The sequence below is a fragment of the Grampus griseus genome (genome assembly GCF_964374135.1).
Source record: "Grampus griseus genome assembly, chromosome: 10".
NCBI lineage: Eukaryota > Metazoa > Chordata > Mammalia > Artiodactyla > Delphinidae > Grampus > Grampus griseus.
The window spans coordinates 137,814-165,045 of NC_139004.1; the positions used below are offsets into that span (position 1 = coordinate 137,814).

General features: G+C 46.2%; 1 protein-coding gene and 2 long non-coding RNA genes across 6 annotated transcripts in view; 1 reads left to right on the forward strand and 2 right to left on the reverse strand.

The window, feature by feature from the left end:
• The window catches only part of LOC309828537, an 85,073-nt gene extending 70,283 nt beyond the window's left edge, over positions 1-14,790 (reverse strand). Inside the window, exons 1-2 of the long non-coding RNA XR_014297321.1 lie at positions 14,405-14,790; positions 11,228-11,477 (exon numbers count right to left, since the gene is read on the reverse strand). This is a non-coding gene — a long non-coding RNA (uncharacterized lncRNA). The remainder of the gene's footprint in view (positions 1-11,227; positions 11,478-14,404) is intronic.
• LOC309827889 lies at positions 9,682-10,380 on the reverse strand. Its single transcript, XR_014297261.1, has 3 exons — positions 10,345-10,380; positions 9,947-10,065; positions 9,682-9,804 (listed from the first exon to the last, which is right to left on the reverse strand). It is a non-coding gene; the product is annotated as an uncharacterized lncRNA (long non-coding RNA).
• Positions 14,791-14,875: 85 nt separating the features above from the next.
• DUSP22 (dual specificity phosphatase 22) overlaps positions 14,876-27,232 on the forward strand; it is a 71,645-nt gene continuing 59,288 nt past the window's right edge. For 2 of the 4 annotated variants that reach the window (XM_082664596.1, XM_082664595.1), the window contains exons 1-2: positions 14,879-15,338; positions 27,199-27,232. In XM_082664596.1, the coding sequence (XP_082520722.1) occupies positions 15,318-15,338; positions 27,199-27,232 (55 nt within the window). In that variant the 5' untranslated portion in view covers positions 14,879-15,317. Of the gene's footprint in view, positions 15,339-27,198 lie in introns of all 4 variants that reach the window. The other 2 variants (XM_082664593.1, XM_082664594.1) reach the window with 2 other exon arrangements.

Genomic DNA, 27,232 nt, shown 5'->3' on the forward strand with positions numbered 1-27,232 from the left:
AATCTGCAGATTGCTTTGAGTAGCACATGGACATTTTAACAATATTAATTCTTCCAACTTATGAGCACAGAATACCTTTCCATTTATTTGTGTCATCTTCAATTTCTTTTCTCCATGTCTTATAGTTTTCAGAATATAGGTCTTTCACCTTCCTGGTTAAATTTATTCCTACGTACTTAATTTTTTTTGATACAATTGTAAATGGCATTCTTCACTTCTCTTTCTGATAGTTCATTGCTAGTGTATAGAAATACAACTGACTTTTGTATATTGATTTTGTATCTTGCAACTTTACTTGTTTATTAGTTCTAACAGTGTTGGTAGAGTCTTTCAGGATTTTCTATGTATAATATTATGTCATCTGCAGATAGAGAGTTTTCCTTCTTTCTTTTTGATTTGGATGTCATTTATTTCTTTTTCTTCCTAGTTGCTCTGGCTAGGAATTCCAGTACTATGTTAAATAAAAGTGGCAAGAGGAGGCATCCTTGTCTTGTTCCTGAGCTTAGAGAAAAAGCTTTCAGCTTTTCATCATTGAGTATGATGTCAATAGAATCCTCCATATAGGTAAATAGTTTTGAGAGGGATAAACAGGCAACAGTAAAGGTTACCACTTCTGAAGTATTAGTGTAAAATCTCATTCATATGCTTCATATTTTTGGTAGAATCATCACTAGACATTTCTTGCATTAGCCCATTAACTTTAGTTCTCACCAAATAATATTTCAATGTTATTTGGAAAAACTTCTGCCACTACACTGTGTTGGCCATCATTATCACATAATAAAATCATGACCCAGTCATCTAGTCAGAATTTCAATTTTTAAGTTTCATCCATATTTACTTTTTTAGCGTTCACAGACATCACTTTGCTAAAGCTTCATCTAATAATTACCATTGCTCTAGAATAGTCTTCAATACACAGGGTTAGATGTCCAGGGTTAGGCCTTGTCTGCACTAAATGTCCCTGACTTCAGGGTCATAATTGATAAACCCAGGGGTGGGCATCTCACCTAACCTGGGCCAATCAAATTTTTTTCTCCCAGGGATTTAAAGTCTAGAAGTAAAAATGCAGATTTATATTAGGAGTTGTTGGAGGAGAGTCACATTATTGTATTATCTAGGGAAAAGCTTCACAAATCCCTCCTGCTCAGATCCTTGGAGACATGCTGGGAATTTCTCTTCTGACTATTGGTTGCTTTATTTTTCATTTGATTCTGTGAGATAACTCATTGTTCACTGCCTACTCAAGAACCCTCCCCTATTCTTCTTTGCTTAAAATCCCCAGATATTTCCCAAGATGGTCTCTCATGAGATGACTTATAATTGCTCTAAGACTTTCCAGACAATATAGTTCATCTTTGCCAGGTACTCTATTTTTTATACTTTCTTGCAACAAGTGTGGCCACATGACCCTGTTCTGATCAAAGATACACAAGAAAGTTTGAAGGAGAGATTCTGTAATAGCTCTCCCTCTGTTTTCTAACCTTGAAAGCAGACATAGTGCCTGGGACTGCAGCAACATCAGCAAGTCAAAACACTAAAGATGGTAGAGTAGAAAGATGAAAGAGGCCAGACCCTGATGGGCACCCAAACCTAATCTCACTGCCTCCAGACCCCATTCTATCACAGAAAAATAATTCCTATTGCTTTAACTCACTAGCAGTCAGGTTTTCTATTTGCAGCTTCAAAATTCTTAACTAATCTCTATGTACGGCAGGCAGAATACATCAAAGATGTCCATATCCTAATCCCCTGTGAATACACTGCCGCCCTACATGGCAAAATGCACTTTGCAGATGTGATTAAGGTTAGGAACCTTGAGACAGAGATATTATCCTGGCCCAGTCTAAACATCTGAATCCTTAAAAGTGAAGACAATGAAAAAGAGTGGTTCAGAGAAACGCAATGTGCAAAGGATTCAGGCTGCTAATGCTTTGAAGATGGAGAAAGCAATCTAGTGACCTCCAGAAGCTGGAAATGGCCCTCAACTTACAGCCAGCAAGAAAACATGGACATAGGTTTTACAACTGCAGGGACTGAATTCTGCCAGCAGACCAATGAGGAGGAACCAGATTCTCCTCTACAACCTCCAGAAAGGAAGGCAGCCTGCCAACACCTGGATTTTAGCCCAGTGAAACCCATGTCAGACCTCTAACCTGCAAAACTGTAAGCTAATAAATTTGTTTCATTTTAAGCCACCAAGTTTGTGGTAAATTGTTAAAGCAGCAAGAGAAAATTAATTAACATAATATTACCTCAGGAAATTCAATTTCTCTCCCCTAGAACTAGAAGAATTTTTGTAATTCAAGAATTCAGTTTTATAAAATTAAAACCGTATCTTCTCTGCATTAAAAGGAAACTATGCTTTCCCGAGACTCTCAGACATGTGCCTGGCTGTGCCCAGTATTATCATTTATTTGTTTTGGTTTAGTTTTTTTTGTTAGTCTATACTCTAAGAAGACATGGAAATTTCTATATTTCTCTCTGTTATTCTTCAGAATTATATCTGGAGTTGTGGTTCCTCTTTGTTGCTTCCTCCACCAACTTAGACAAACTCAGCCAAGCAGAGACAAATATTTAGATGTTCTTCTTTTAGCAGAATTAGAATCACAGTAGATGTCTAGAAATATAAGTGTGTGAAATAAAAAACAATAAGTTCTAATCTGTGATTCTATTAATCAGCTCAACGTATGGAAAAATTTTTAATATTATTAAAAATTAAAAACAATTCTATTATTTAAAAAATGGTTGTTAGAAATCCATGTGGGGTTGCTCTGTAATTATCTCTAATGAAATACAGTGTTGTAAGTAAGTGTGCACAGTACAGAAAGAATTCACATTGGAGTAGCAGTTAAGTGCTGGTGCCCTGAAGACACACACTTTCCACTTACTCAGCACATGATTATGGGGAGTTACCCTATTTTAACTTTAGTTTTTGGTCAGTTAAAACGGGAATCATAGAACCGTAAGCATTAATAATCCATACTAATGCTAAAAAATTATTTGTTGTGTATGTAAAATTCAAATTTAATTTTTTTTTTCTGATAACCCTACCCATACTTGAGCTGCCAAAGATATGCAGAATAATTTGACTCCATGGGAAGAGGGGAAGCCCAATCCTGGAGTCCCAGGCACACAGGACCCATCTGAGACTGCAGCTAGACCAGGACAACAAAGCATTCTCCCATTTCCCATCACAAAGATAGTGAGCGCCAAGGAACAAGCAACGGCCGTCTACCACTGGGAGGTGACATATTTACACAGAATTTTTTTTATTGTTTTTGTGAAATTCAGATTTAGCTCTAGCTTTACATGCTAAACCTGGTAACCCTAGTGTTGCAGTTCCCAGCCCTCTCCCAGTGGCAGGAGCCCTCCAAGGTACTGGTATGGGATCCTGGGCCAGGACTGTTTTATGTCCCTCCCCCAGAGATAGATCGTTTTTATTTTTAATCTTTCCTGAGACACAACACATGCTCCTTTGTGCATGTCCCTCTCCCAGGGACGTAGAGCTTTAGTCGCAAAGGGGAGACAGGCCTGGATGGGACTCGGATTTCCCTGCGCTGGCAGCACTCCCCTCGTCCACGTCTGCACCCCACAGGGGCTGCCTCCCACCTCCTACCCCCGGCCCCAGTCACACCGATAGGGATCTGATGAAAGTCTGTGGGGAAGAGGCTGTGAGTGGGCACAGACTCTCCTCATGTCACCTGGGGGCCTTTCACACTAGCTCGTACTTGGCCTCTAGCAATCTGTTACCAAAATTTTAGCTCTTACCTACTTGTATGGTGCCCGGTATCTTTTCCTGCTATCTTCTACCATGGGTGGGCAAGTGCTTGTATCCTCTCTATCCTTGAAAGGGCCTACGTTTCCTTGGACTTGGGGCTATTTAGTTTACCTGTGACCTCAGGTCTCTGATGGGTTCAAGAAAAGTTATAATTATATAGTTTATCTAGTCTTTACTTGTTAGAGTAGGAGCAACATTCCTTGTCTTCTGTATGTTTAGAATTCCTTGCCTTTCTATTTATGTCTTAAGTGAAATTTCAGTTAGGATATAACAAAGTACATAGTTTTTTTATTGCAATAAAGAAAATGCATGGTGCCTTATCTTTCTCATTATCCAAATATATATTAGGGGCATTTGTTTGGCCAACAGCATAACCAAACAGATGCTTTTGCAAGGGACTTTTAGGAGGACTGAGAGCCATTTCTCAAGGAGGCTGTCTCTCTTTTATACTACTTGGCACCTGAGGAATACCTGCTGACCATAATTAGGGTTGTCAGAACTACCAAGCCACTGAAGTTGAGGTGGATGATAAAATAAATTATTTCGAATTAAGATCTCATAAAACCATCTTTGGAGTCTCTTATTTAGAATACACAGGCACCTTTATTATCTTTACAAGTTTCGGCATTGCATAGTTTACTTCCTCATTATTTGTTGCCTATTAGAGCTAATTTGAAATGATACACTAGAAAGAGGCCTCCTGCGTGACATGTATAATTTGCTCTACCAGTGGGGTTTAAGAGTTGTTGCCTTTATCTGGCCCTTATTCCTATTATTATTTTCTATTGCTGACAACATAACTGGAATGTGATTTATGAGTAGCTTAGTCATCACGCTAGTGTTCAGTTGGAAAACTTGAGGCATACCATGTCCATATTTAATTCCATCCTCTTTGGGTCACTCTTTTGTTTCATTTTTGTAACTCCATCAGTTATTCCTGGAAGACTCTATTTTATTCATCTTTCACTATTACCTTCCTATCTCCCAATACCTATTTTAGTACTTTATGTAAAATTGGAACAATAATTGCTTATTTAAAAAATTACTGAAATAACACTCTTATAACTATGACCTAATCATGGTGGTATTTGCTTATCTCTCAGAACAAAGGTAGGAAAAATAGTCACTTTTTAGAGCAATCAAGATATTGTGATTTATGCTGTGAGATACAACACAATTTAAGTCATCATTGGGTTTTCTATATTTTCTGGAGTAATTTAGCTCTGTATTTTCTACCTGGATAACCCAGAGGTATCTGAAACTCGGCATGTCCAGACAATAATCATCGCTCTCCCACTAACCCTGTTCCTCCTCCTGTGCTCCCACCCTTGTGAATGGCGCTACCATCTATACAGTTACCAAAGCTAGAAACCTGGGGTAACCCTTTGCTCTTCCCCCTTTCCAATCTCCTGTATCCAATTAATCTTCAAGTCCTACGAATTCTCCCTCTTCCCTTTTCCCCAACCAGCCCTTCTCTCCATCCCCTCTGCCAATCTTTATTTAGGGCTCTCATTATTTTTCACCAGGCAATGGCCTTCTAAGTGATCTCCCCATCTTCAGTCTCACCTACTAAAATATGACATACTCCCAAAAGCCCTCAAGATGCTCATTCTAAAATCCAAATCCTGCAAAGGGTCCCCAACATCTCTGAGAGGGAGCCTAAACTTCCTGGCATGGCATATGAAGATGTCTTTAAACTGGCTCTGCCCCCCTTCCACTGATGTCTTGCCTCTCTCCACTTTGCATTCCATGTTGCCACCTTGGTAAACCACCTCAGGTCCCCAAAGGTGCCACAGTCTCTCTTGCCAACATGCCCCTGTGTCTGTAACATCCTCTTTCGGAATTGTCCTTTATTCAGGTTTCATCATCTGGCTGATGGCTATCAGGGATGCAACCTGGACTGGTGGCTTCTGAGCTAGGCAGGCTTGAGTATGGAAACTGGCTTAGCCATTTGCTCAACCTCTTTGAGCCTAATTCTCTTATCTGTAAAAAGGGGAAAATAATACCAACCTTCCTGGACTGCCAGGACGAACCAGAAATAATAAATAGAAAGGGTATGGTGGTAAAAACAACACCACACACAACTCATATTACGGTACAAGTAAGCTTCTAAGTACTTTATTCATATTAACTCATTTATTATTCCACACCCAGTTCAAGAGCCACCTCCTCCATGGAGCCCTTCTTTTCAAAACTTGATGAGATGTCTTTGCTGATCATTTTCTATTTGTCCCCCCGAATCCATTCTTACCCTTCTCTGTCCTGCAAGTGCCCTGGGAGAGTGTACATATGGAGCAAATCACTTGGGCTCCTTTGCCGGCCTCCAGGTAGGTTTATTTTTTAAGTGAGATAGAGAGCAGTTGGACAGAGAGGCTAGGGCATCTCTTCCCCATGGCTTCCCTACAAAGTCACGGTTCTGGCAGTGGCTGCTTCCTTCTCTGTATTAGTTTTCTAGAACTGCTGCCATAGCAAAGTACCACAGACTGGACAGACAACATCTCTTATTTCTTTTAACAGCAGAACATTATTGTCTCACAGTTCTGGAAGCTGTAAGTCCAAGACCAAGGTGTCAGCAGGGTTGGTTCCTCCTGAGGCCTCTCTCCTTGGTGTGTAGGCAGCGGTCTTCTCCCTGTGTCCTCATAAGATCTATCCCTCTGTGTGTGTCTGTGTCCTAATCGCCTCTTCCTTCTTAAGATAGGATGCTTATTTTTATAGAAAAGAAGAGCCAGCTAAGGCAGTTCTGAGTGCCCTCCTCTGAGTTCCAAAAAGCAAGTTTTACAAACTCAGCATATACCATATTCCATGGAAATCATTTATGTGTAAGTCCCTATTTCCAATGAACTTATAAATAAATGTGAGTTGAGTGTGGGGCAGCTTTGTTTTTATTTCTGTATCCTCAGCTTCTGGCACAATGCCTAGAACCTAGTAGGTTTTCAATAAATGTTGGTCGAATGAATAAAAATGTCACCTTAATGCTTGGAAATGGGGTTGCAGAAGGATGTCTAAGGCCGTGTTACCTGGGGAGCAGTAACTAGGCTGAGGGACAGTAGGCAGTGAGGGGGAGTTACGAGGAGAAAGAAGATGCTCAATTAAAGCATTTATGTACCCAAACCCTCCGCTTTGTGAAAATCTAACTGCTTTTAGGAAACTGTCCATTTTTCTTGAAATAAGTACTCTTTCAAGCATTGTGATCTCGTCAATTTAATACTATAAGGAAAATCTATTAGGCTCTCATGGTTACTCTGAGAGAGTTTCTAGGGAAAATATTCAAATTGAACCTAACACAACTATTGATTTGTTTTGGGGAAGATCAATATGCATTTTTCTTCAGGGAGAAATACTGACATTGACTTTTCTTTAGCCAGTACTTCCCTTCTGGAAAGTAGCAGCTGCTATAACTGTTAAGGAGAGACCAGTTCCTGCCACATAGAAGCAGCTGAAGACAGCCTGGCTCTGTCCAGCAATGGGAGACAACTGCTCCTTTTCAACATTTCACACCTGGAACTATTTGTAAATAAAGAGGAAGCTGCTTAAGTAAAAATTAAGTATTTTTTCTTATTTAAAGCTAATGTGTATTCCCCCAAAATACATCATAGATCTAGGGTAACCAGCTGTCCTGGATTGCCAAGGATTAAAGGGCTTCCTGGGACACAGGACTCCCAGTTCTAAAATGAGGGAAATCCTGGGCAAACTGGGACAAGATAGTAACACTCATGACAGATGCTTTATACTGAGTGAAGGGACCAAATTGTCCCCTCTTTTTTTTTTTTTTTTTTCTTTTTTTGCAGTACGCGGGCCTCTCACTGCTGTGGCCTCTCCCGTTGCGGAGCACAGGCTCCGGACGCGCAGGCTCAGTGGCCATGGCTCACGGGCCCAGCCGCTCCGCGGTGCGTGGGATCTTCCCGGACCGGGGCACAAACCCACGTCCCCTGCATCAGCAGGCGGACTCTCAACCACTGCGCCACCAGGGAAGCCCTGTCCCCTCTTTTTTATGTGATAACTAAACATTTTAGAAATAAGAAATTTCATAAAATTAAAAAGAACAGAAAGTGACGGATACAAACTAAAACCATATATTTTTTTAGGAAATAGGTAAAGAAGGCTAAGGGGTTATTATCTTGACTCAGTGAAACTTTACACTTAACAACCAGAAGGGAGCACGGTCTGTTTCAAGGTAGTTCTGCCTCTACCACATAGCAGACATTTTACCTCTGCAGCCCTGTCATAGCCAGATATGTAACTCTGGAGATCAGAATCAACACTTACACCGACTCTGAAGTCCTAGAGTTACTGTTACTCAAGGAAAAAAACCACACACATACCTTTATACCAAAAAGAAACTTCATACATGGCTTGAATAAAATAACCACAAAGCAGAGAGCTTCCTGCCCCGTTTGCTTGGTTGTTACGACTGCAACGAACATAGTGAGATTTTAAAAGCAAAGTTCCCCTTAAATTGTACATTTTTTTGTTATATTCAATATCTTGCAATAACCTATAATGAAAAATAATCTGAAAATGTGTAATATATATAACTGAATCACTTAGCTATACACATGAAACCAACACAACATTGTAAATGACTATACTTCAAAAAATTATACACATTTTTAGAAGCACTGCACTGAGGAAAGACGTCCACATACCACACTGTCTTATATATCAATTATCTCTCTCTCTAAGCAACCACTGCACTTGCCCTCGGGCTGCCTTACAAAACCTCGACAAGCAGGAGAGGAGACTGCTATTTAAAAGTCACAAAGTTTTCTATGTTTAGAGACAGATCTCACATCACCTTGAAGACAAACTGTGCCTTTGATAGGGTAAGCACCATCGTGGACCCTTTAATTACAAGAGACGTAAAGTAAGGACTCCCTTGTATTTTGAAGCAGAATGGGGAGAATCTGATGCCATTATAAAGCCAAATATAAATGTTTTTAGATTGAGACATTGCTCTAGTCTGTACAGTATGCAAGTTGTGTGTTGGTGAATCAGGGCGAGCATTGCCTCAGACCTTCCTGCCCTCTTTCAGGGGTTACTGGATGTATGAGAGGTGAAAGAGAAACACACCCTAACTTCCTGTGAACTGAATACACCTCGTGCTACCGTGGCTTGATCCTCCTTGCAGCAGTTGCTCCTGTGCTAGTGGCTGTCTATGCAGATCTGGAGTTGAAGCCCTGCATAGAAAGGACACACAGGTATGACAGAGATGGTAAAAAGTGCAGGCCAACAAGCACTGGAAAGGTGCCAGTCTTTGAACAGCAATACGCAGCTCTGAGTGAAATTGTCTTGTCTGGGTGGAGGCAGGTGGTCTCCTGCAGACCAAGAGATGGTCAGTGAGAAAACACAAACGCCCCGTCGTGTATAAGAAAGAAAATGATCCTGATCTATTGTTTAGCCTGAGTAGCACTTTATGTATAATGGTCTTTCTGTAATTCACAGGGTTTTAATGATGAATGACAAATCAAAATAATGATAAATATTAACAAATTGCCCAACAGAGTGTTGAACAATGACACCACTACGTCATATGAAATGGACTTCCCCTCTCACGACAAGTGAAATTTCTCTTGGGACATTCCATCCTCTGAGGAAACCCCCTTCTCCATCCAGCCCCCTACCCAGACACTTTTTAATGTCTTCAGATCTAGTTCAATTTCTGTTTCACATAAAAGGGGGAAAAAAAACAAACAAAACTAACCAACATGAAGCTCTTCAGTAGGAAAGAACTCTACAGTAACATTCCGCAGGTGCGGATCAGTCTCTCTAAGGGGAGCTGCCCCTGCCCAGCTGTTTCTCAGAGCTGGGGCTTCTCTTGCCATGTTCTCTCGTGTCTTCAGTTCAGGGCTGCCCCCAACCACCAAAGGCATTTGAAGAAGCAGAAGTACGCCTCCCAGAGGGCAGCTGGGCATGCAGGTGTGGTAAATGCAGACGGATCCTCTGGCCAGGGACACTCAGGGGCTATCCCACTCTCCACTAGATTGCAGGCCATGCAGTCACTTTGAATAGGGTTTTAGGAAGATCTGGAGACCGTGAAAACAGTCTGAATCACTTAGCTACACACATGAAACCAGCTAACATCACCTATTAGTGTACATTTGAGTGGTTATCAAGTGAGAGAAAGAGACGCACAGAGAAAGAAATCTCGTCCCTAAAAGATCTCACCCCTATGCGCCCACTGCACAAACAACACTGGCAGGGGCTGCATTTGCTCTCCAAGGGCTGCAGACATTTCTGACCATCATCAGGGAAGTACTTGGTGTGTCTCCTTGCACCCAGATGAGCTAGAATACAAAGTGAGGCCCAGGTTGTATCTTATGCCAGCCTTGTCACACACAGATGGAAAGGGCAATTATTCTACTGAACCTAAAATACATTCGTTGTTCAGATTTTGTCAGCTATTTTGGGCTGGGATCATCGACCATGAAAGGCTTCTGTTTTTTTCACCATGAAGGGTTTTAAAGGATCTGTTTGTTGTCTCAGGTAGACCTTCCTTAGTAGAGAGAGGGGGGTGCAGAGGTGGAGTCAAACCATTCCAGACAAGAAAAGGAACCATAGCCAACCTGCAAGATGATGTTCATAAGCCAGGACTGCTTTCCTCAAAGCTCAAAGAACAGCATGACGTCAAGGGCAGAATTACAGAACTGGGCTCTGCCAACCACAGCTATGGCTGCAAATCAAGAGGAAGGGCACAGCAACACATGCAAGCACTGTGTTCAATCTCCCTCCCTCTCTCTCTCTCTCTCTCTCCCCCCCCCGCCCCCCTCTCTCTCTCTCTCTCTCTCTCTCTCTCTCTCTCTGTCTTTCTGTCTCTCTCTCACCAGTATATACTGCATCAGTTTTAAAAACAAGGCACAGTAGGACTTTGGTCACTCCTAGATCACAGCCATCCCACATGGAAATTGCATTGCTCTAGAAAGGCAGGCTAAGTAGATACAGCATTGACAGAGTATCTGGCATATAAAGGGATGAATTATTTGTGAACCTTACATCTGGATAAATGCAACAATCTCCCAGTTGTGTTTTCTCTCCTTAATCAACAAACATCTGAAGGTTTCCCCACATAGTAGGGGCTATTTCAGGTGCTGGATACTAAGATTGATGACAACTTGTCCCTGCCCTCATGAAGCTTACAATTCTGGAAACTAGGTATACTGACAACACACAGGCATACGTGCTACAACCTGTAGGCTGACAGCAGTGTCACCTTCCTCCAGTCTTTAGGGACCCGGGCTCTGTCTTATTCCCCCTTTGCCTGATACTCTGCCTTACAATCTGCCTCACAGCTCCATTCCTCCACAACTGGGCAGGCCTTGCCCCTGCCAACCCAGCTGGGAGCTCTACATGTCAACGTAGTTGACTGATGCCCAACTACATGCCTGCTGGCGTCTCTCCACTTACCTCCTCCCAGACTCTCCACCACGTCTCTCTACCCTGCTTACCTACCTGGGTATTCGTTCCTCCTGCTGTTTTCCCCTGACGCCACACTCTCCAGTTGTCAGTGCTCTGAGATCCGCGGTCCCCAAACCTCTTAAGTGGAAGAAGGAAACCAAGTTCATGTTCAGGAGACTGCTTGGAGGCTGGAAATCAGTGGCCTTTCAAACGCTGAGGTCACTGAAGGGGCCATCCTTGTGCTCACACTGCTTGGCAAGGCCCCAAGCACTCAACTGGATACCCATTCTCCTTCTGGACAGTTCTGGAGAAGCAGAGAAAAATGTTTTGTGCTTTTGCTTCAGTAGTTATAGACTCTTTTTTTTTTTTTTTTTTTTTTTACTTATTTCCACAATTCATTAGGTTCTAGCTTTTTCTTTTAACTTTCAGTCATGTTTTGGCTAGATTAGCTCTTCACCTTAACCTCTTGTTCTTAAGTTGTTCTAATTTGACCGTGTGGCCTGAGGATTCTGCAGAGGGCTAACATCACCTATTAGTGTACATTTAAGTGGTTACCAAGTGAGAGAAAGAGAGAGGGCAAGAGGCACACAGAGAAAGAAATCTCGTCCCTAAAAGATCTCACCCCTATGCGCCCACTGCACAAACAACACTGGCAGGGGCTGCATTTGCTCTCCAAGGGCTGCAGACGTTTCTGACCATCATGACAGAGGGGTGCCACTGGCATCCAGTAGCAGAGGCCAGGGATACTGCTAAACATCGTACAATGCACAGGACAGCCCCACAAGAAAAAAAAAAAAAGATCTAGCCCCAAATGTCAGCAGTGCTGAGGCCGAGACACTCCAGATTGCAGTATGTTCAAAAGGCCAAGGAAGATTGCTTCACTACTTCCCACTTGGGCCAAGGTGGATCTCAATTCTCCGAATTATCAGCAACACCCGTAATGACCTGGCTGTGGCTCTAATGGCTGAACTTCTGCTTGTGGGCTTTTACACACTCCCACCTTAAAGTTCAAAGTTATTGCTCACTCAATACACCACTAACTGGTTATCCTTAACCACATGCGTATGGTCCCTGCTGGCCACGTGCCTGGTAACCATTCCGCGCTGTGCACACATGAAAGCTTTGTTTCTTTGGGAGTTGCTGCCAAAATGTGTGCTGTTGGCTGTGCTGAGACACAGGAAAACAGCAGGAAGAAAAGTAGAAGGAAAAATCTTACACGGAGTGAGATTCCACTAGGCTTATGATGCCTTAACAATTTTACGAATAAGAATGCAAGTGAATGGATTCTACTCTAAACGCGACTCTAAAGAGATTCTAAATAGATTCTACTCCAGCTTCCTCTAGGAGTCTTCTTCCCTCCCTTCTTTCCATTATCAGCAGCTATGAAGAATAAAAGAGGAAGACAGGAAGGAGCTTGGAAATGAGTATGTCACCTGTTCAGCATGAGAGCTGAACCTGAAAATCTCTGAGGTGGTGCTATGAAAATTAAAAGAGAAAACCAGGACATGTCAAAATGGATCAGACTTTCTCTTTTCCTTTTCTTTAGTCACAGAATTGCAACACATGACAATGATAATTTTGGGGTTATGATGCAGAGAGTTGGGGTTAGCTTCAAGGATAAGGTGGACGGGAGTGCAGGGAGATAGAGTCCCTTGTGGAAAACTTTCCCGACACACCCATGCACGCACAGACACACGTGCACACACACGCACAAAGACACAGACACACACACAAATACAGACACACAAACGCACACACCATAGCTGGTCCTGAGCTTAGGAGAGCTTGTTAAGCAGATGGTCTGAGCTAGAAAAATAAGTTTTTAAGAAATGAATAAGAGAAAGAAAATGTTCCAAATGGATGGCAGAAGAAAAACTGGGTGTGGCTCTGTCATTTATGGGCAGATACTAACTCAAGAATTGTTCATGTTTTCGAAAGTTCATCTGAACTGGAAGCAACGACAGCACAAGCAGAGGAGGGAAATAAAAGTCGTTCACTGATTGCTGGCTAGGACCTTTGAAAATTCACAGTCCAGTGCTCTATTTTAAGGAGGAAAAAAATGGTTCAGAAAAGCTGATCATCTTGCCCAATAGCACTCTGAGATTTAGGGACACAGGCTGGTCTTGGGATTCCCCAGGCAGCCCACTAACCATGCTGTGCTGTCTATAAGCAGGAAAGCAGTACAAGTAATGATGGTGAGGGGCAGAGGAGGTGGGCTGTCCAGGTGACTGGGAGGGGGAGGGAAAAGAGGAAGTGAAGGTGGTGGGGAAGGAACACCCCAGAAGCAAGGGATAGGAAGGGTCCTATCCTACCCACGGGGGACAATTTGGGTGCACACCAAGGGGGGCTTCCTACACGTGGGGCTCTGGTACCTGTTGTGGCCCAGAAGACATCAACAAGGAGGGAAATGACTAAGATGGAGTCTGCAAGTTCTTTTCAAAATGTCAGCCTTCCTTAGAGCCTCACTACTGTTTCCTCAGTCTTCTGGAATTTGTGAACTTATTCCACAAATATTTACTGAACACCTATTTTGTGCCAGGCCCTGTCCCTGGCCATGTGGCTGCAGCAGTGAATAAGACAGACAAGGTCCTTTTCCTCTGCAGGATGCTTTCCAGTGAGATAGATAGCAAATAAATAGGAGAATGTCCACTCATCTTAATTGCTATGAAGAAAACAATACAGGGTAATATGATGGTGACTGGAGAATCTCCTTTAGATCGGGTGGTCTGGAAAAGCCTCTTTGAGGAGGTGACATCTGGGCTGGGAGCTTGAAAGGAAGAGCCAGCTAGGGACTGAGACGGCTGGGTGGAGAGCACAGCCCACACAAAGGCTCAAGGCCATGGTCAAGAGATCAAGCGCCAAGGGTGGCACGTTCAAGGGACACACAGAAAGTCTGTGTGGCTGCGACTCGGGAAAGGAGGAGCAGATGAAATGAGGTCATCGGAGGTGAGCCCGGCCGTATCAGAATGAGGCATCCGTTCATTTAACAAATAATTATCAAGCACCCACGATGTGCAGGGCATTGCTGAGGGTATAAAAATGAAACGGCTAAACGCCTAGTTCAAGGATTCTGTCCGCCGGGAAGAAGTCAGTTTAGTAAGGGTGACAGAATACTTACACAATTCTGCTACAGGTTAGAAAGTGTTCCACTCCAGGCAGAACCACAACGCAGACATTACCGTGCTGCTTAGCAAGGAAAGGGGCTTTCCGGAAGCAATTGTATCAACATACCCATGCAACTACTAGAGCCAGTTTACAATCTGAAGGGGGCACACTGGCCGTCCAAAGTCACGGTATGACGTCTGACATCCGGACATCTGCTCCGCCAGGGTCGGGAGGTTAGGTCATCCCAGAGATGAGTCACCGAGCCCACCTTCTCCACCGGGTGAGCCTTCTCGCTCTTCGTGGGTGCGGCAGGGCCGTAGGAATCCCCCCGCCCGGACTAAATCGGTAGCACTCAGAAAACCCAGGCAGGGGAGCCTGCAAGACCAAGGCTTCGATTAGCACCTGATTCACCCAGGCAGTCAAGGCAGGGCGGCGACTGCCGGTAACAGGCCCCCAGTGGCCCCGGGGAAAGGCCTGCCGGAGTTTTGGTGACCCTGACCCCCGGGGAGCGACCCGTGACACGCCTCACTGGGTAGGGGCTGCGCCTGCGTGACCACCGGCCCCGCCCCGTCTCGGAACGCGCAGGGCGACGGCGGTCGGGGCGGGGGTGCGCGTGCGCCCTGGGCCCGGGCCCCCGAGTAGCCAGAATCCTGGAGGCCCCCGCTTCCAGGAGTCATGTCCCTGCACCCCGGTCCCCGGGAGACATAATCCCAGGGCCCCGGCCGGGCCCCTAGGAACCGCGTCCACAAGTCCCGGGGGCCGGCGTGGCAGGCGCCGGGCTCACTCCGGGAGGGGGCGGGCGCCGCGAGCCCCTTCCCGCAGGGGCGCCTGTGCCGCTGTCCGGCGGCCGGGGAGCCCGGGGGCCGCGGGGGACAGGAGCGCAGCGGACAGAGAGGCCTGGGCGCCGCCGGTCCGTGTTGCTGTTTACGCTGCGGGCGCGCAGTGCCCCCTGCCCGCCCTCCCGCTGCTCCCCCGCCCGCTCCAACATGCCCTCAGTGCGCCTGCCGCCGCGCCCCGGGCGCTAGACCGCGCGGCCGCCATGGGGAATGGGATGAACAAGGTAACGTGTCCCTCGTTCCTGCCCTCTGCCTCCACTCCTCAGCCTGCCTGCGCGGGGCTTTGCCGGCGAGGGGAGCCGTCCGCGCCCCGTCCGCGCCCCCGGGCCCCCGAGAGGCGGGGGCCGCCGCGTGCCTGCGTCTGCGAGGCCCCCGGGCCCCGCCGCTTCCGGCTTGTGGCTGAGAGCTAGCCGTGCCCTTTAGTGGCGCCGGCGCTTGTTCTGCCCCGACTTGGGCTGAGCTCGCAAGGATTGTGGTTTCTGCCTTTTCTCCCCTCCCCTTCACCCCCAGACTCGGCCCTTGAAGCCTCACCACCCACATCATTACTAAAGTGGAGTAGATAAGTGTCTTCTCTTCCGTAATTTCCTCTTCCCAGATTTTTTTTTTCCGTGTACGCAGATAACTTTTTCTTGTGGACAGAAAAGTTGACAGAGGCCTAAATCCTGAGGTGCTTTTAATTCCCTGGGGGGCGGGGGGGGCGGGTGGTGAGAGCACAGATTCAGAGCTGATTTATCCGGATCGCGTGGTTTCTGCGCAGGGCGACCTGTGCCTTCTAGAATAGAAAACCCGGCTTGCTCTGCTCTCCGGCGCCCCAGACCCTTCTTCCGAGGCCGTGGGATGGTCTGTGCCTTTCCTGCCGGTGGAGGGGACCAGATTCCAGCTCTTACAGTTGAGAGTTGCTTGGGGTGTATTCATGTCAAACGCAAGGTTAAGGAGCTTTTGATCTGGTACTTCTGGTTTAAAGAAAAGACTTACAAAACTTTTTTTTTTTAAAGCCCTCATCTTCTCGGGTCTTTGAAATGGTCCTGGATCAGAGATTAGTCTCTGGTCTGTTTCTCTTCCCCGGTGTATTCCACTCACCAGCGTCTCCGCGCACTTTCAGCTTCCCTGCTGGGTGGGTATAAAGCTGATTTGTCAGCCCTGGGGTTCTTTCAGCTGGAGTGTTAGCAGTCCAGGCAGGTAGGAAAGGTACCCACTTAACTCTTCACCTGCCACGTCAAGTTCACTGTCATGGAGACTCAGTTTATATAAAAGGGGATTGTGTGGTTTAGGCCTGCGTACCGGAGGTTTTTTGGTAACCAGAATGGTATTCCTTGTGAGGGCTTTTTTGGTGGGAAGGGTGGGTGGAAAGAGACTCTCTTCCTTGGCTAAGTACTCGCAGTATGTATGTCCCCATTAGCACTGGAATCCGTCAGCACCACACGCTTCTGCTTTTTTAATGCAAACAGAACAATAAAGGGGCTTCTGCGAGTTTGTGGGCTCTGTTTGCCTTCCCATTAGTTGTGGTCACACCTCAGCTTTACTTTGTTTTTTTCCTACAGTTATTTCCCCTTGAGGTGTTCACTCTCCACCTCTTTCAGCATTAATTTGTAATATTTTTCTATTATAACTCAAAGAACGTGTTTAGGCATACAAATCATTGCCTAAGTGTTCAAAATTAATTGCAGGCTTTTCAGCAAAAGCAGTCATATTCATAGCATGATTTTTACCTTTCAAAGAAAGCACTACATTTCTTGATGATGTTATTCTCATGACCATCTTATATTGTACATAGAGCCACTATCTCCAATGTAGAGACGGGGAAACATCCATACAGACAGATTTAGAGACACCATTAAATCAACGAATTGTTATTGTGTACTTACCATTAGCCAGGTGCTGTACTGGTTGAGGGGGCTAGGAGAGGTGCAATGGTAAAAAACACAGACAGAGGTCTTTCACAGAACCTTCAGTATAGACCAGCAGTTGACCGATAGAAATATAATGTGAGCTATATATGTAACTTAAATTTTTCTAGTAGCCACATTAAAAAAGTAAAAAGAAACTAATTTTAATAATATATTTAACTGAAATATGTTGAGAATATTGTTGTTTCAACATTTAACCATGATAAAGTTACTCTTAGAATGGTTTGTATATAGTTTTTTGGGCTAAGTCTTCAAAGTCTGGTGTGTATTTGATACTTAAATCACATCTCATTTGGGATTAGCCACATTTTAAGTACTCAAAGCCACTGTGGCTAATGGCTACTGTATTACACAACACGGGTTGTGTGAGTGTGTGAGTGTGTGTGTGTGTGTGTGTGTGTGAGAAAGAGAGAGAAAACAAACACAAGGTGGGGAGGAGTGAGGGCTCCAGAGGATGACAGGCAATTTCCTGAGAGTCGGGTAACTAGATGTGATGAGCACAACCTAGAAGCAGCATTCAGTCCAGGCCAAGGATCATGCTGGAGAACAGATGTTTAAGCTGAGATCTGAAGAATTGCTCTAGGTTGCAGGGTTATTTAGTGGCGAAGTAGATTGCTGGAAGCGAGAAATTAAAAGCCTTAATTAGAATTTGCTCATGTGTTAGTGTGTGACTTGGAACTAGGCTTCATTTTTTCTGTTAAAAATTTTAAAAAAGAATGGTTGATTTGCAGACCTAGTGGAATTAGTATAAGGTGCTAGCCGTAGAAATGCTTTTCTAAGAACATTTATAGATAAAAACGCAGTGCCTTTGGAACTGAAAACTTTATTTGCCGTGTGTGTGTGCCCTGAGATGCCTGGGACAAGATTTATTTCCAGTCTCACAAAAGTCGGTCATCCTTGGCAAAAGGAAACTTATGAACTAAACAATGCAGCAGTTTTTGAATACAGCAGTTTTTATTTCTATTCTTTGTCCTCGTGGAGGATCTCCTCATCAATACGCCCCCAGTCTCCTGTGTGGCAGAATATCGTGCCCATCTCAGTTAGGTGTACACAGCGTGCTACTTGGAGAGTGTTAGGGGAAGAAACATCTGTGTTCTGGCCAATTAAAGATGATGAGGAGGGCTTCCCTGGTGGCGCAGTGGTTGAGAGTCCGCCTGCCGATGCAGGGGACATGGGTTCGTGCCCTGGTCCTGGAGGATCCCACAGGCCGCGGAGCAGCTGGGCCCGTGAGCCATGGCCGCTGAGCCTGCGCGTCCGGAGCCTGTGCTCCACAACGGGAGAGGCCACAGCAGTGAGAGGCCCGCGTACCACAAAAAAAAATAAATAAAAGATGGTGAGGAAACAGAGAATACAGCAGTTGTAATCTTTTTTTTTTTTTTTTGAGCCTCATACAATGTGCCTGCAGTTTATAAAATCTAAGCCTCACTATAGCCCTAGGAGTCAGTCTGTCTTATCTTACTCTCTGTGCTGATTAGGAAATGGAGACTCAGAAAGTAGCATGTCTAAGGTCCTAATGCTAGGAAGTGGCCGAACTGGGTTTTGAACCCAGTTCCCACTGATGTTGACGATAGTGGAAGTCTTTCTTTGAACTAGAATACCAGTTCATTCCAAGTGACTTCCGAAGACACTGAGAAAAGCTCCCCGGAGTCCCAAATTAGTTGCAAAATAGGAAAAGCCTTCTCCTCTCGCCCTTCATGTTTGATATTGATATAAGGAGGAGAGGGTTAAGTCAGGCAACTACAACTATTTTTTCATTGTTTTTTGTGCAGTTTCCAAATAGATCCTCTAAAGTGACCAAAATTATAGTCACTGATGAACTTACGGTGTGCCAAGGCCTGTTTTGAGACTTCACCACATGGAGTAACTCATTGAATCCCCACCACAACTCCACGAAGCAGGTGCTGCCATTTTCATCCCTGCTTTACAGATGACCTGGCCAGAGTCACCCACTGGGTGGGTGGCAGAGCCTGGACTCAAAGCCAGGTGGCCTAGCTCTTGGCGTCAGCAGGTTGCCCCGCCTTGCTGCTGAAGGCCAGTCTAGCAAGTGTCTCTAGTAGGATTAGGTCAAACTAAACAGGCTGCTGCAAGCAAATGTGTTTCTGTGGAGCCTTTGAAAATTCCTAGTTGAGTCGAAGTTTTCTCAAAGGTCTGACCCCCAAATCTTTTGGGGGAGGTCCTATAAAGAAAAGTCCTCATTCTCATCTTATTAGTCTTAAGTACTATAATAGCCCATTAAAAACAATCTAATCTCTCTGGCCAAGCATTCTATTAGAGAAATGTGCATGTTTTTATCTTGAGCAACCTGAACTGATGATCTAAAAGTGGGCTGAAGCATTACCATTCTAGGGCAGGTTGTGAGGACCCAGCGTTGGTTCAGTTCATCCAGCACACAGCTGCCCAGTCTGGCGGCCTTTTCGTTCCTCACTGCCCTGTTTCCCCTGAAAGCATCCTACCTGGTGGAAACAGATGCTGCCCAGTATTCCATGGGCAACTTGCTCATGGCAGCGGGAGGCAAACACTTAGCTTGTTGCATCACTTTTCTTTGAGAAGACCACTGTTGTGAAGGAGGGGGCAGAGCTGTCAGAAAGCCTGATCTGTGGTGTCTCCCACTCTGCTCCTGCATGGGTGTGTTCTTGAACAAGCCACTCTGTTTCTGAGCATCAATGTCTTTATTGCCCTTGATCCATAGGGATGGTGGTTTGCTTAACTAGTCTCCTTATTTGGCTCTAAAATGAGTATAATGTTACTTCCCCCAATTACTACCCAGATTCTTGGGAGAAGCAAATGAGAATGTATTAGAAGACATTTTTGCAAACTGTGAAGTACAAATATGCACTGCTATTAGTGTTCTTGGATTTTTCCCATCAACGGTGACAGCGAAGACATCTGCTTTAGATATGGTTGACCCCTGTTTTAGGATGACTTCTCTTCTTAGGAAGACAAGGGAGTACAGTTGAGAAAGGAGTATAGTCCAAGGGCAAAGAGCAAGGAGAATATGTCCCCCTAGGCATAGCCCGTTCCTCAACCTCTGCACTGTTGACACTTGGGGCTGGATCGTTCTTTGATGTGGACCCCAGTGGGGGCTTCATGGCGTTGTGGTGAACAACATACCAGCCTCCACCCGCTAGATGCCAGTAGCACTCTCCCCTCATGGTGACAACCAGAAATTTCTCTGGGCACTGCCAGATGTCCTCTGGAGGGTAAAACTACAGTTGAGAGCCACTGGCCTGGGGTTCTCCATTCACAATCTCCCGAGCCCTGTGTGATATGGAACTGAATCGTTATCAGAAGGTGGAATAAGGCTGAAAAGGTTGGGAAGCATGGTTTTAGTTTGGGAAGGGGCTGGAAGGTCAGACGTCCTCGTGCTGTTAGATGCTGCTGTTTCCACAACGGAGCAGCCGATGTGGCTACCTTCATAGCTCATTCGTCTGTCCATTCACCAGTTCATCAAATTAGGTTATGGAATTCCTGCTATTGTCAAGGCACCATGCTAGATCCTGTAGTGGGAAATAGCGTGAAAGATGAGACCCTGCCACCCAAACCGGTCGCAGGCAGCCTACAGAGGAGTCCTGCAGGAGGGAGCACGCCGCAGGCGGCGTGGCTGTGGGCCTGGCGGATGCAGGGTTCCATGCTGGTGGTTTCTGTCTTCTGCACACCACCCCTTGTATGTTTTTTCTTCTCAACATTACAGTTTTATTTCATTTTAAAGAAATAGATGCTTAAGGCACTGTTCTAAGTGCACGCAAGAGTATTCTCAGATTCTTCCTTTCATAAATGCAAACTGTTAAGTTCATGGCCAAATGGCATTAAGAAAGTCTGTGACATTTAGACCTTCAGGGAATCCACCAAAGTCTTCCCCGTCGCCCCTGGCTTTGAAGCCCACAGAGTCCTTTCTAACCTAGGAAGAATTAAGATGCCCCGCCCTGTGGCCGTGTACTGCTACCTGATCAGGCATTTGATCTTACATCTGTTTGGGGGGTGCCCTCGGATTCCATGGCATCCTGAAGTACTAAGAAAAATGTTTAAAAAATAAACTTAAAATATTTCCTGTCTTAGAAGCAATGTTGTTTTGTGCCCAAGTGCTTTTTTGTGGCGAAGGATTTGATTTTGTCCATGTGTCTGTGGTCAGTGTTAGGACAGTGTGGCTGTGAAGGAGGCTGACCAAGAGGAGCTGTCAGCCATGGGCAGGCCGGGTTTCTGCGGGATAACCTTCGTTATCTCTCCCAGACAGTGTTCTAGTAGAAAACAAGGATCATTTTTGACCAGCAGAATGTCAGAGAGTGTTTCCCTTTGTGGTGTGTTTCATCACCTTTTATTCAGTGATTATCGCTTCATGTGCCCATCTCTGGGCCTGGCTTTTGGGACACAGCAGGGAACAAGACAGACACAACCCCTGCTTTAAGGTCAATCAAAAAAGTAAGGAAACAAATGAAAAAAATTTAGGTACTGATCAACGTGATAAAGAAAATAAAACAGGGTAATGTGACAGAGGGTGCCAGGGAGTTTGATGGTCAGGGAAGATCTCCCTGGGAGCTGTTACCTCATGTGAGACCTGAGTGACAAGCAGCCACCCAGGTGGATGATGGGGCATGAACATCCTCAGCACAGGGAAAGAACAGTGGTTTCCAAGGCCCAAGGATGGTTGGGACCAATTCTCTGCTTTTCTTTTAGAGCCGTAGAACATTCCCACGTTGCATTTACAGACGTTTTCCTTGATCTATCCTTACTTCTCACTGTGTGGTGATAACTTCACTCCCCCTGTGTTCTTGCTTCTGGCTTGGGTTCAGACTTTCCATGAATTCACTGGTCAGCCGCTTTGTCCCAGATGCACACTCTGCCCTTCCCTGGCCTCCCCCATGGGCCAAGAGGAGCCATGAGCCTGCTGGGAAAATATTTCATTTCATTTTCTCTTTCTCTGCACTTAGGGCTTTACCAGCAACAGTAATACCAGGGGAGTCAACCAGTCAGATTTTTTGAGTTTTAAGTTTGAACTGAGGCTGACTGGTATAGAAATTTAAATATTTACGGGCTTTTTTTTCTCCTTGAAAACAAAAATGTAATTTCTCTGCCTGGCAATGGCCAGTTCTCCAGCCTTCCTGGATCTTGTTTTGTAATTTTATATGGAAGGAACTACAGAAACTGGGATTGAGCAATTTGCTTTCTATTTCCAGCCCCTGAATCTGTAGCTTATTCTCCTAGTCTGGAAAATGGAGTTAAAAGTTTACTGGCGCAACTCTGTCCTCTCCTTATAATTAAACTATTTAAGTGCATGTAAAGTGTGCATCTTACATGATTTTTGGTAAGTTGCCTCCTTGATTTTGCTAAGTTCAGACCTCTGTCCTTGCCAGCGCTCTGCCCCGGGGTCTCTTCTGGCAGCCGCTCTCCTTTAACACCAGCCCCAGAGCCACTGGCCCTGAACAGAAAACTTCCCAGAGCAGAAAGGGGTAAAGCTTGATCTCTCAGGCCTCACTCATCGTGGTTTTCCATCTTTCTCTTCCTTGCTTGGCCCCCTCCCACCTGACTCACGTTGTCTACTTGTTCATTCGTTTGTTGAAGAAACATTTACTTAAGTATCTACCAGTCAATGGAGAACCACTCAAGTTTAGAGAAAACATATTCACAAATACGATGCAGGCAGCAGTTAGAGGTCATAAACTAGATGTCTATGGGCCATGCTTAGCCTACAGATGTTTTATTTATCACAGTATTTAAGGTTTTAAAAAAATACAGTTGACAGTATTTGAAAATTGGGCTGTTTCCCATAAAACCCAGATGTTGGAACTGGGGATCCTGGCCTGCATCTCTGCATCATCACCTTGGCCAGGCATGGGGCGGAGGCTAAAGACAGAGAAACCTCCATCCTTGAAGGTCTTTCTCGCTGAGGTGTCGAATTCTGATAGCTACTTGGAGCCCTAAGGAGATTTTAGTGTGTTGAAGGAGGCTTGAGGAATCCTTTGGAGGGACCAGTCCAGAGGTAGGGAGGACTCTAAGAGCTGTTGCAGTAGGTCAGGCAGGAGCTGAGCAAAGGCACTGCACCAGGGCCCAGAGGCGCAGACTAACTGGGGATCTGTGGAGGAGTGGAAGCTAGTGCTGACTGAGGCAGGCGTGGTGTCCAGAGGAGGGAGGCGTCTCCTGTTGGCTCCTGGAGTGCCAGCGGGGCTGCCCTTGTAGGTGGGTGGGGCTTTGCTAGTCTGTGACTTGCTTGAAGGTCTGTGCAGTTCATTTGCATTTGTGCGTTTTTCTGGGTTGAACGGCCAACATCAGGGTCCCTGGTTGTAAGCAACAGAATCCAAATGTGACTCCTTTAGGTAGAATAGGTCAGAAGGCTGGGAAGTCTGGAGAACCAGATTTAGGCTACCTGCCAGGAGCAGATCCTAGAACTGGTCTGGTGAGAGCATTTCTGCGGCTGCCCCAAGATGCTACTGCTGCTGCCAGTGGGTCCTGCGTGTTCCACCTGCCCTACTGCAAGAGAGGATGCTCTGAGTTGTCTCTGGCTTCGTCTGGAGGAGCCGTGGAGACGTGTTGCACTTATGTCCCATGTCCCTGCTGTAGCAGGAAGGCAAATGGGAGTGGGGATCTTATGTAGGAAGAGCTGGGCTCTGCTTCCCACTAAGACTCCAGAGTGGGGATGGGGATTCTCCAAACACAGGAAAGGGCTTCAGAGGCTAGGAAACCAATAAAATAACTGTCAATTACAGGGTTTATAATTTTCAAACATACCCATGGGATGAGGGACCCCAAAGAGTGAGCATCTCTTCCCTGTTTAGAGAGAGTATTGGGAGCAGAGCAGGTGATGTTCCAAGGTGGAACCAGGAGGGGATATTGGGAAAATAGGGGTTATCTGGCCTGACTGCAGATTGAAGAGAAGTGGGGAATCCTTTAGAGGTAGGAAGCCACGTTGAAATTCTCAGCTCATTTTCAGTTTTGGCCTTCATTTTCTTGGGAAAGGGTTTGCCAACAAACATTTTGACCTAGAAAATGACCCAATGAGAATATGGCTTTCAGAAATTAATTTGATGAGACAGAGAAGTTCAGTGGCTACTGCTGTAGCCTGTGAGGTTCTGCACTGGGACCCTTGGCCTCACAACCAAGGGACAAGGGCTGTGATGGGACTTGGTAACTCATTGAGAGCTACCAAGGGGAGGGGTAGCTGGGAGGGGGCTCCACGTTTTTCATTCTGGGTGACGGGGAGAAGGTGACACCGTGAGGGGACAGGCGGGATCAATAGTGGGGGTGGGAGGATAATGGGGTGCAGGGTCTGGAAGACGCCCTGGAGGTGAGTTCCAAAGGATGGATTCAAGGAACATACAATCAGTTCGAGAGCAGTAGAGCCCAGAGATGAGCTAACCTCATGCCCCTGTTTTATTTTATTTGAAAATAATATGAAATATATTCACTTATGTTTAGTAGAGAAGGTAGTAGAAGTACAAAGAAGAAAAGCAAAAATGGGCCATAATCTTTTCCCCAAATAACCCCACTTGACTTTCTGGAAAAACTAAATTGAAGTAATGCATGTGCACGATACGTGAAAGTGCCAACGGAAATCTAGAAGTGGTCTTTCCAGACCTCCCAGCCCCCAGTGTCCCCTGCCAGAGGTGAGCACGATAAGGAAAGCATTCCTTTATATTTATCATGATCTTTCCCAGATACAGTAGATAAAAATACTTCTCTCTAACAGCCACACACACCTAGCATCTCAGTGGCACTTAACTTAGAGCCTGAACACTGGCAGCGGCTGCCCCTCCTCTGCCCCTTCCATCTCGCCTCCTTCACGCTTGCTCCCAGGAGAGACGGGCCTTCCTTCTCAGGGCTGGCTGTCTCCACCGCCCCCTGCCTGTCCTGCCTCTCTCCCAGCCCGCTTCTTTTGGACATCAGGGCCCCTGAGTGTCATCGCCTCCTGAAGGTCCTCGGGGACCCCAGAGTGGTCAAGGCGCCTCTTCCCTCCCTAGGCAAGCAACTCAGCAAGGGAATTGGGACACCAGCAGGGCCATGTCTCTCGGTCACACTGTATCCCGAGTGCCCAGAGGGTACCCGTGTGTGACAGGAACTCAGGAAACCATTCAGCCACTCTGATGCATTCTGCAACTTTGGGGAAGCAAACGTGCTCCATGATTGTGTTCTGGTCCATTGTAACTGTCAGCTGTATGAATTGGGAGACTGCTGTGGTCAGTGTTAGGAAAGAAAAATAATTTTGACACATTGGAAATGGCAAGGATGATTCTATTCAAGACCATTACAAGTGGGAGATGGAGCTCCACTCCCACTGCAACCGGGGCAGGTGAGGGAGTGGGTGGAAATCACTGATGGAGCTTGATCAGAGCCAAGGGTGGAGGAAGAGGGGCTTGACTGATACCAAGAGCGGGTGGGCGCTTGACACCTGGCTCTGCAGGGTTCTTGGCTAAATCTGGCCAAGGACCAGCCAGGTGGAGAAGACTCGAAGTTCGGTCAGGGAGGAAGTCTGTGTCCCCATCAGTCAAAGGAGCTGGGTGATGATTTTGCCCTTGAGTATCTAATGAAGATAGGAGAGACCCTAGAGAAGCGCAGATGACACGTGAAAAAGCTCTGTGCAGGCAAGAGCTGCCAGAGAGCATCAGTTCGAGGCGTCTCCCAGGTGCACTTGCATTGTTCTTACGTTGTTTTAAAACAGGAATGGTGAACTGTTTACTCCACCCTTCCTCCCAGGAGAATCCCAAAGACTGATTATGTTTCAAGAAAGACCTGTCAAGTGTTTTAGTTCCTTGGCAGTTTTCCATTTCCTGGTTCCAGGGCTAACCCTGCCCGCCTCAGTGCCGTGACTCTCTCAGTCCCCTGGGGCACTCTCCAAGCCAGTTTTGCCTCCCCGGGTATTGAGTCAGCCAGAGTGACCACATGTCTCCATGACGACGATGTCACTTCTGGATTTTGCCTTTTGTCCTAGATTATTAATAGTACCTCTTTTCACTCTCACAAGTGTCCTATTTTGGTCGATTAGTTCTTTGGTCCCCCATGACAGACGCTGACCCTGGACCCAGTACTGCTGTGTCCCAGTAGATCCCCACAGTGACTTTTTCGCAGGCAGCTGGTTGTCAGGAAGATGCTTGAAGGAATCCAAGCACGTGAAGGACGTTACTACCTGCTGCTTTCAGCTTTCTTAGTGGAAGTGGAAAAAAACAACAGAGAGTGTGAAGCAGATGGGGCTGAGAGGTGTGTGTGGCAGTGGTGCTGATGAGGGTGTCGCCAGGGCACCAGGGGTTGCACTGAAGTGTCCCCAAGGCCAGTGTGCTGTATGCACTTGGAAATCATATACGTGGTGTAGCTTCCAAAGCAGTGTCCATATTTGGATTTCAGAGGTTCCATACAGAGTATTGGCAGGACAGGAATTGGCTTCGTGTTTTGCAAAGTGGGGGTGCTTTAAGGTGAGAATTACAGTCACCCGTTTCCGTCTCAGGTCTACTGAATCATTCTGTGTGGAGCCTGGGGCTGGGGGCTTCCCAGAAACCTGAAGTTTTAATAGATTCCGCTGGTTCTGGTGGATAGGCGGGCTTGAGAACCACTGCCTTAGAAGTAGACGTTTTGCAGCAAATGTGTGTTCTTATTAACGTGCCCGTTTAGACAGTTCTTTCATTCATTTAGCAACTCTTTATTGAATGGTAATCACGGGCCAAGCCCTGGGCTGGGAGCTGGGTGTGCAGCCCAGCAGAGGGGACAGGCCTCCACCTAGTAACGTCCATGACAGCATCACTGCAAGGGGAAGACGGTGGGTGCTGAAGCAGGGCTCAGGACAGGCCTCCCCAGGGCATGGGTCGGAGCTGGGGCCTGAAGGATAGGGAGAGCGGGAGTAGAGCTGCTGCCTGGCTGCGGAACAGCATGTGCGAAGCCTCAGACTGCAGAGGGTGGGTTTGCTGGAGCTGAGAGAGGAGTGGGAGAGGGGGAAGCGGGGGGCGGGCAGGCAGGACGGGTGGAGGGGATGCTGGCAGCGCTTGGTGTGGGGCTGGACTCAGAAAGCCGGCGAGCACTGGCGAGCCCTGGAGACAAGGATGCTTGTCGTCCATGCTGTCCACCTGGGAAGGTGCTGGGAGGTGGGTGTGGTGGGCACAGGCCTGGGCTGCGCTCCCACCTCCTGGAGGGCCCCGCCTCGTGCCAGATGCCGTCAACCGCGGGCCTGTAACACTCGCGTCTGGTCTGTGTCTCCCCCTAGATCCTGCCTGGCCTGTATATCGGCAGCTTCAAAG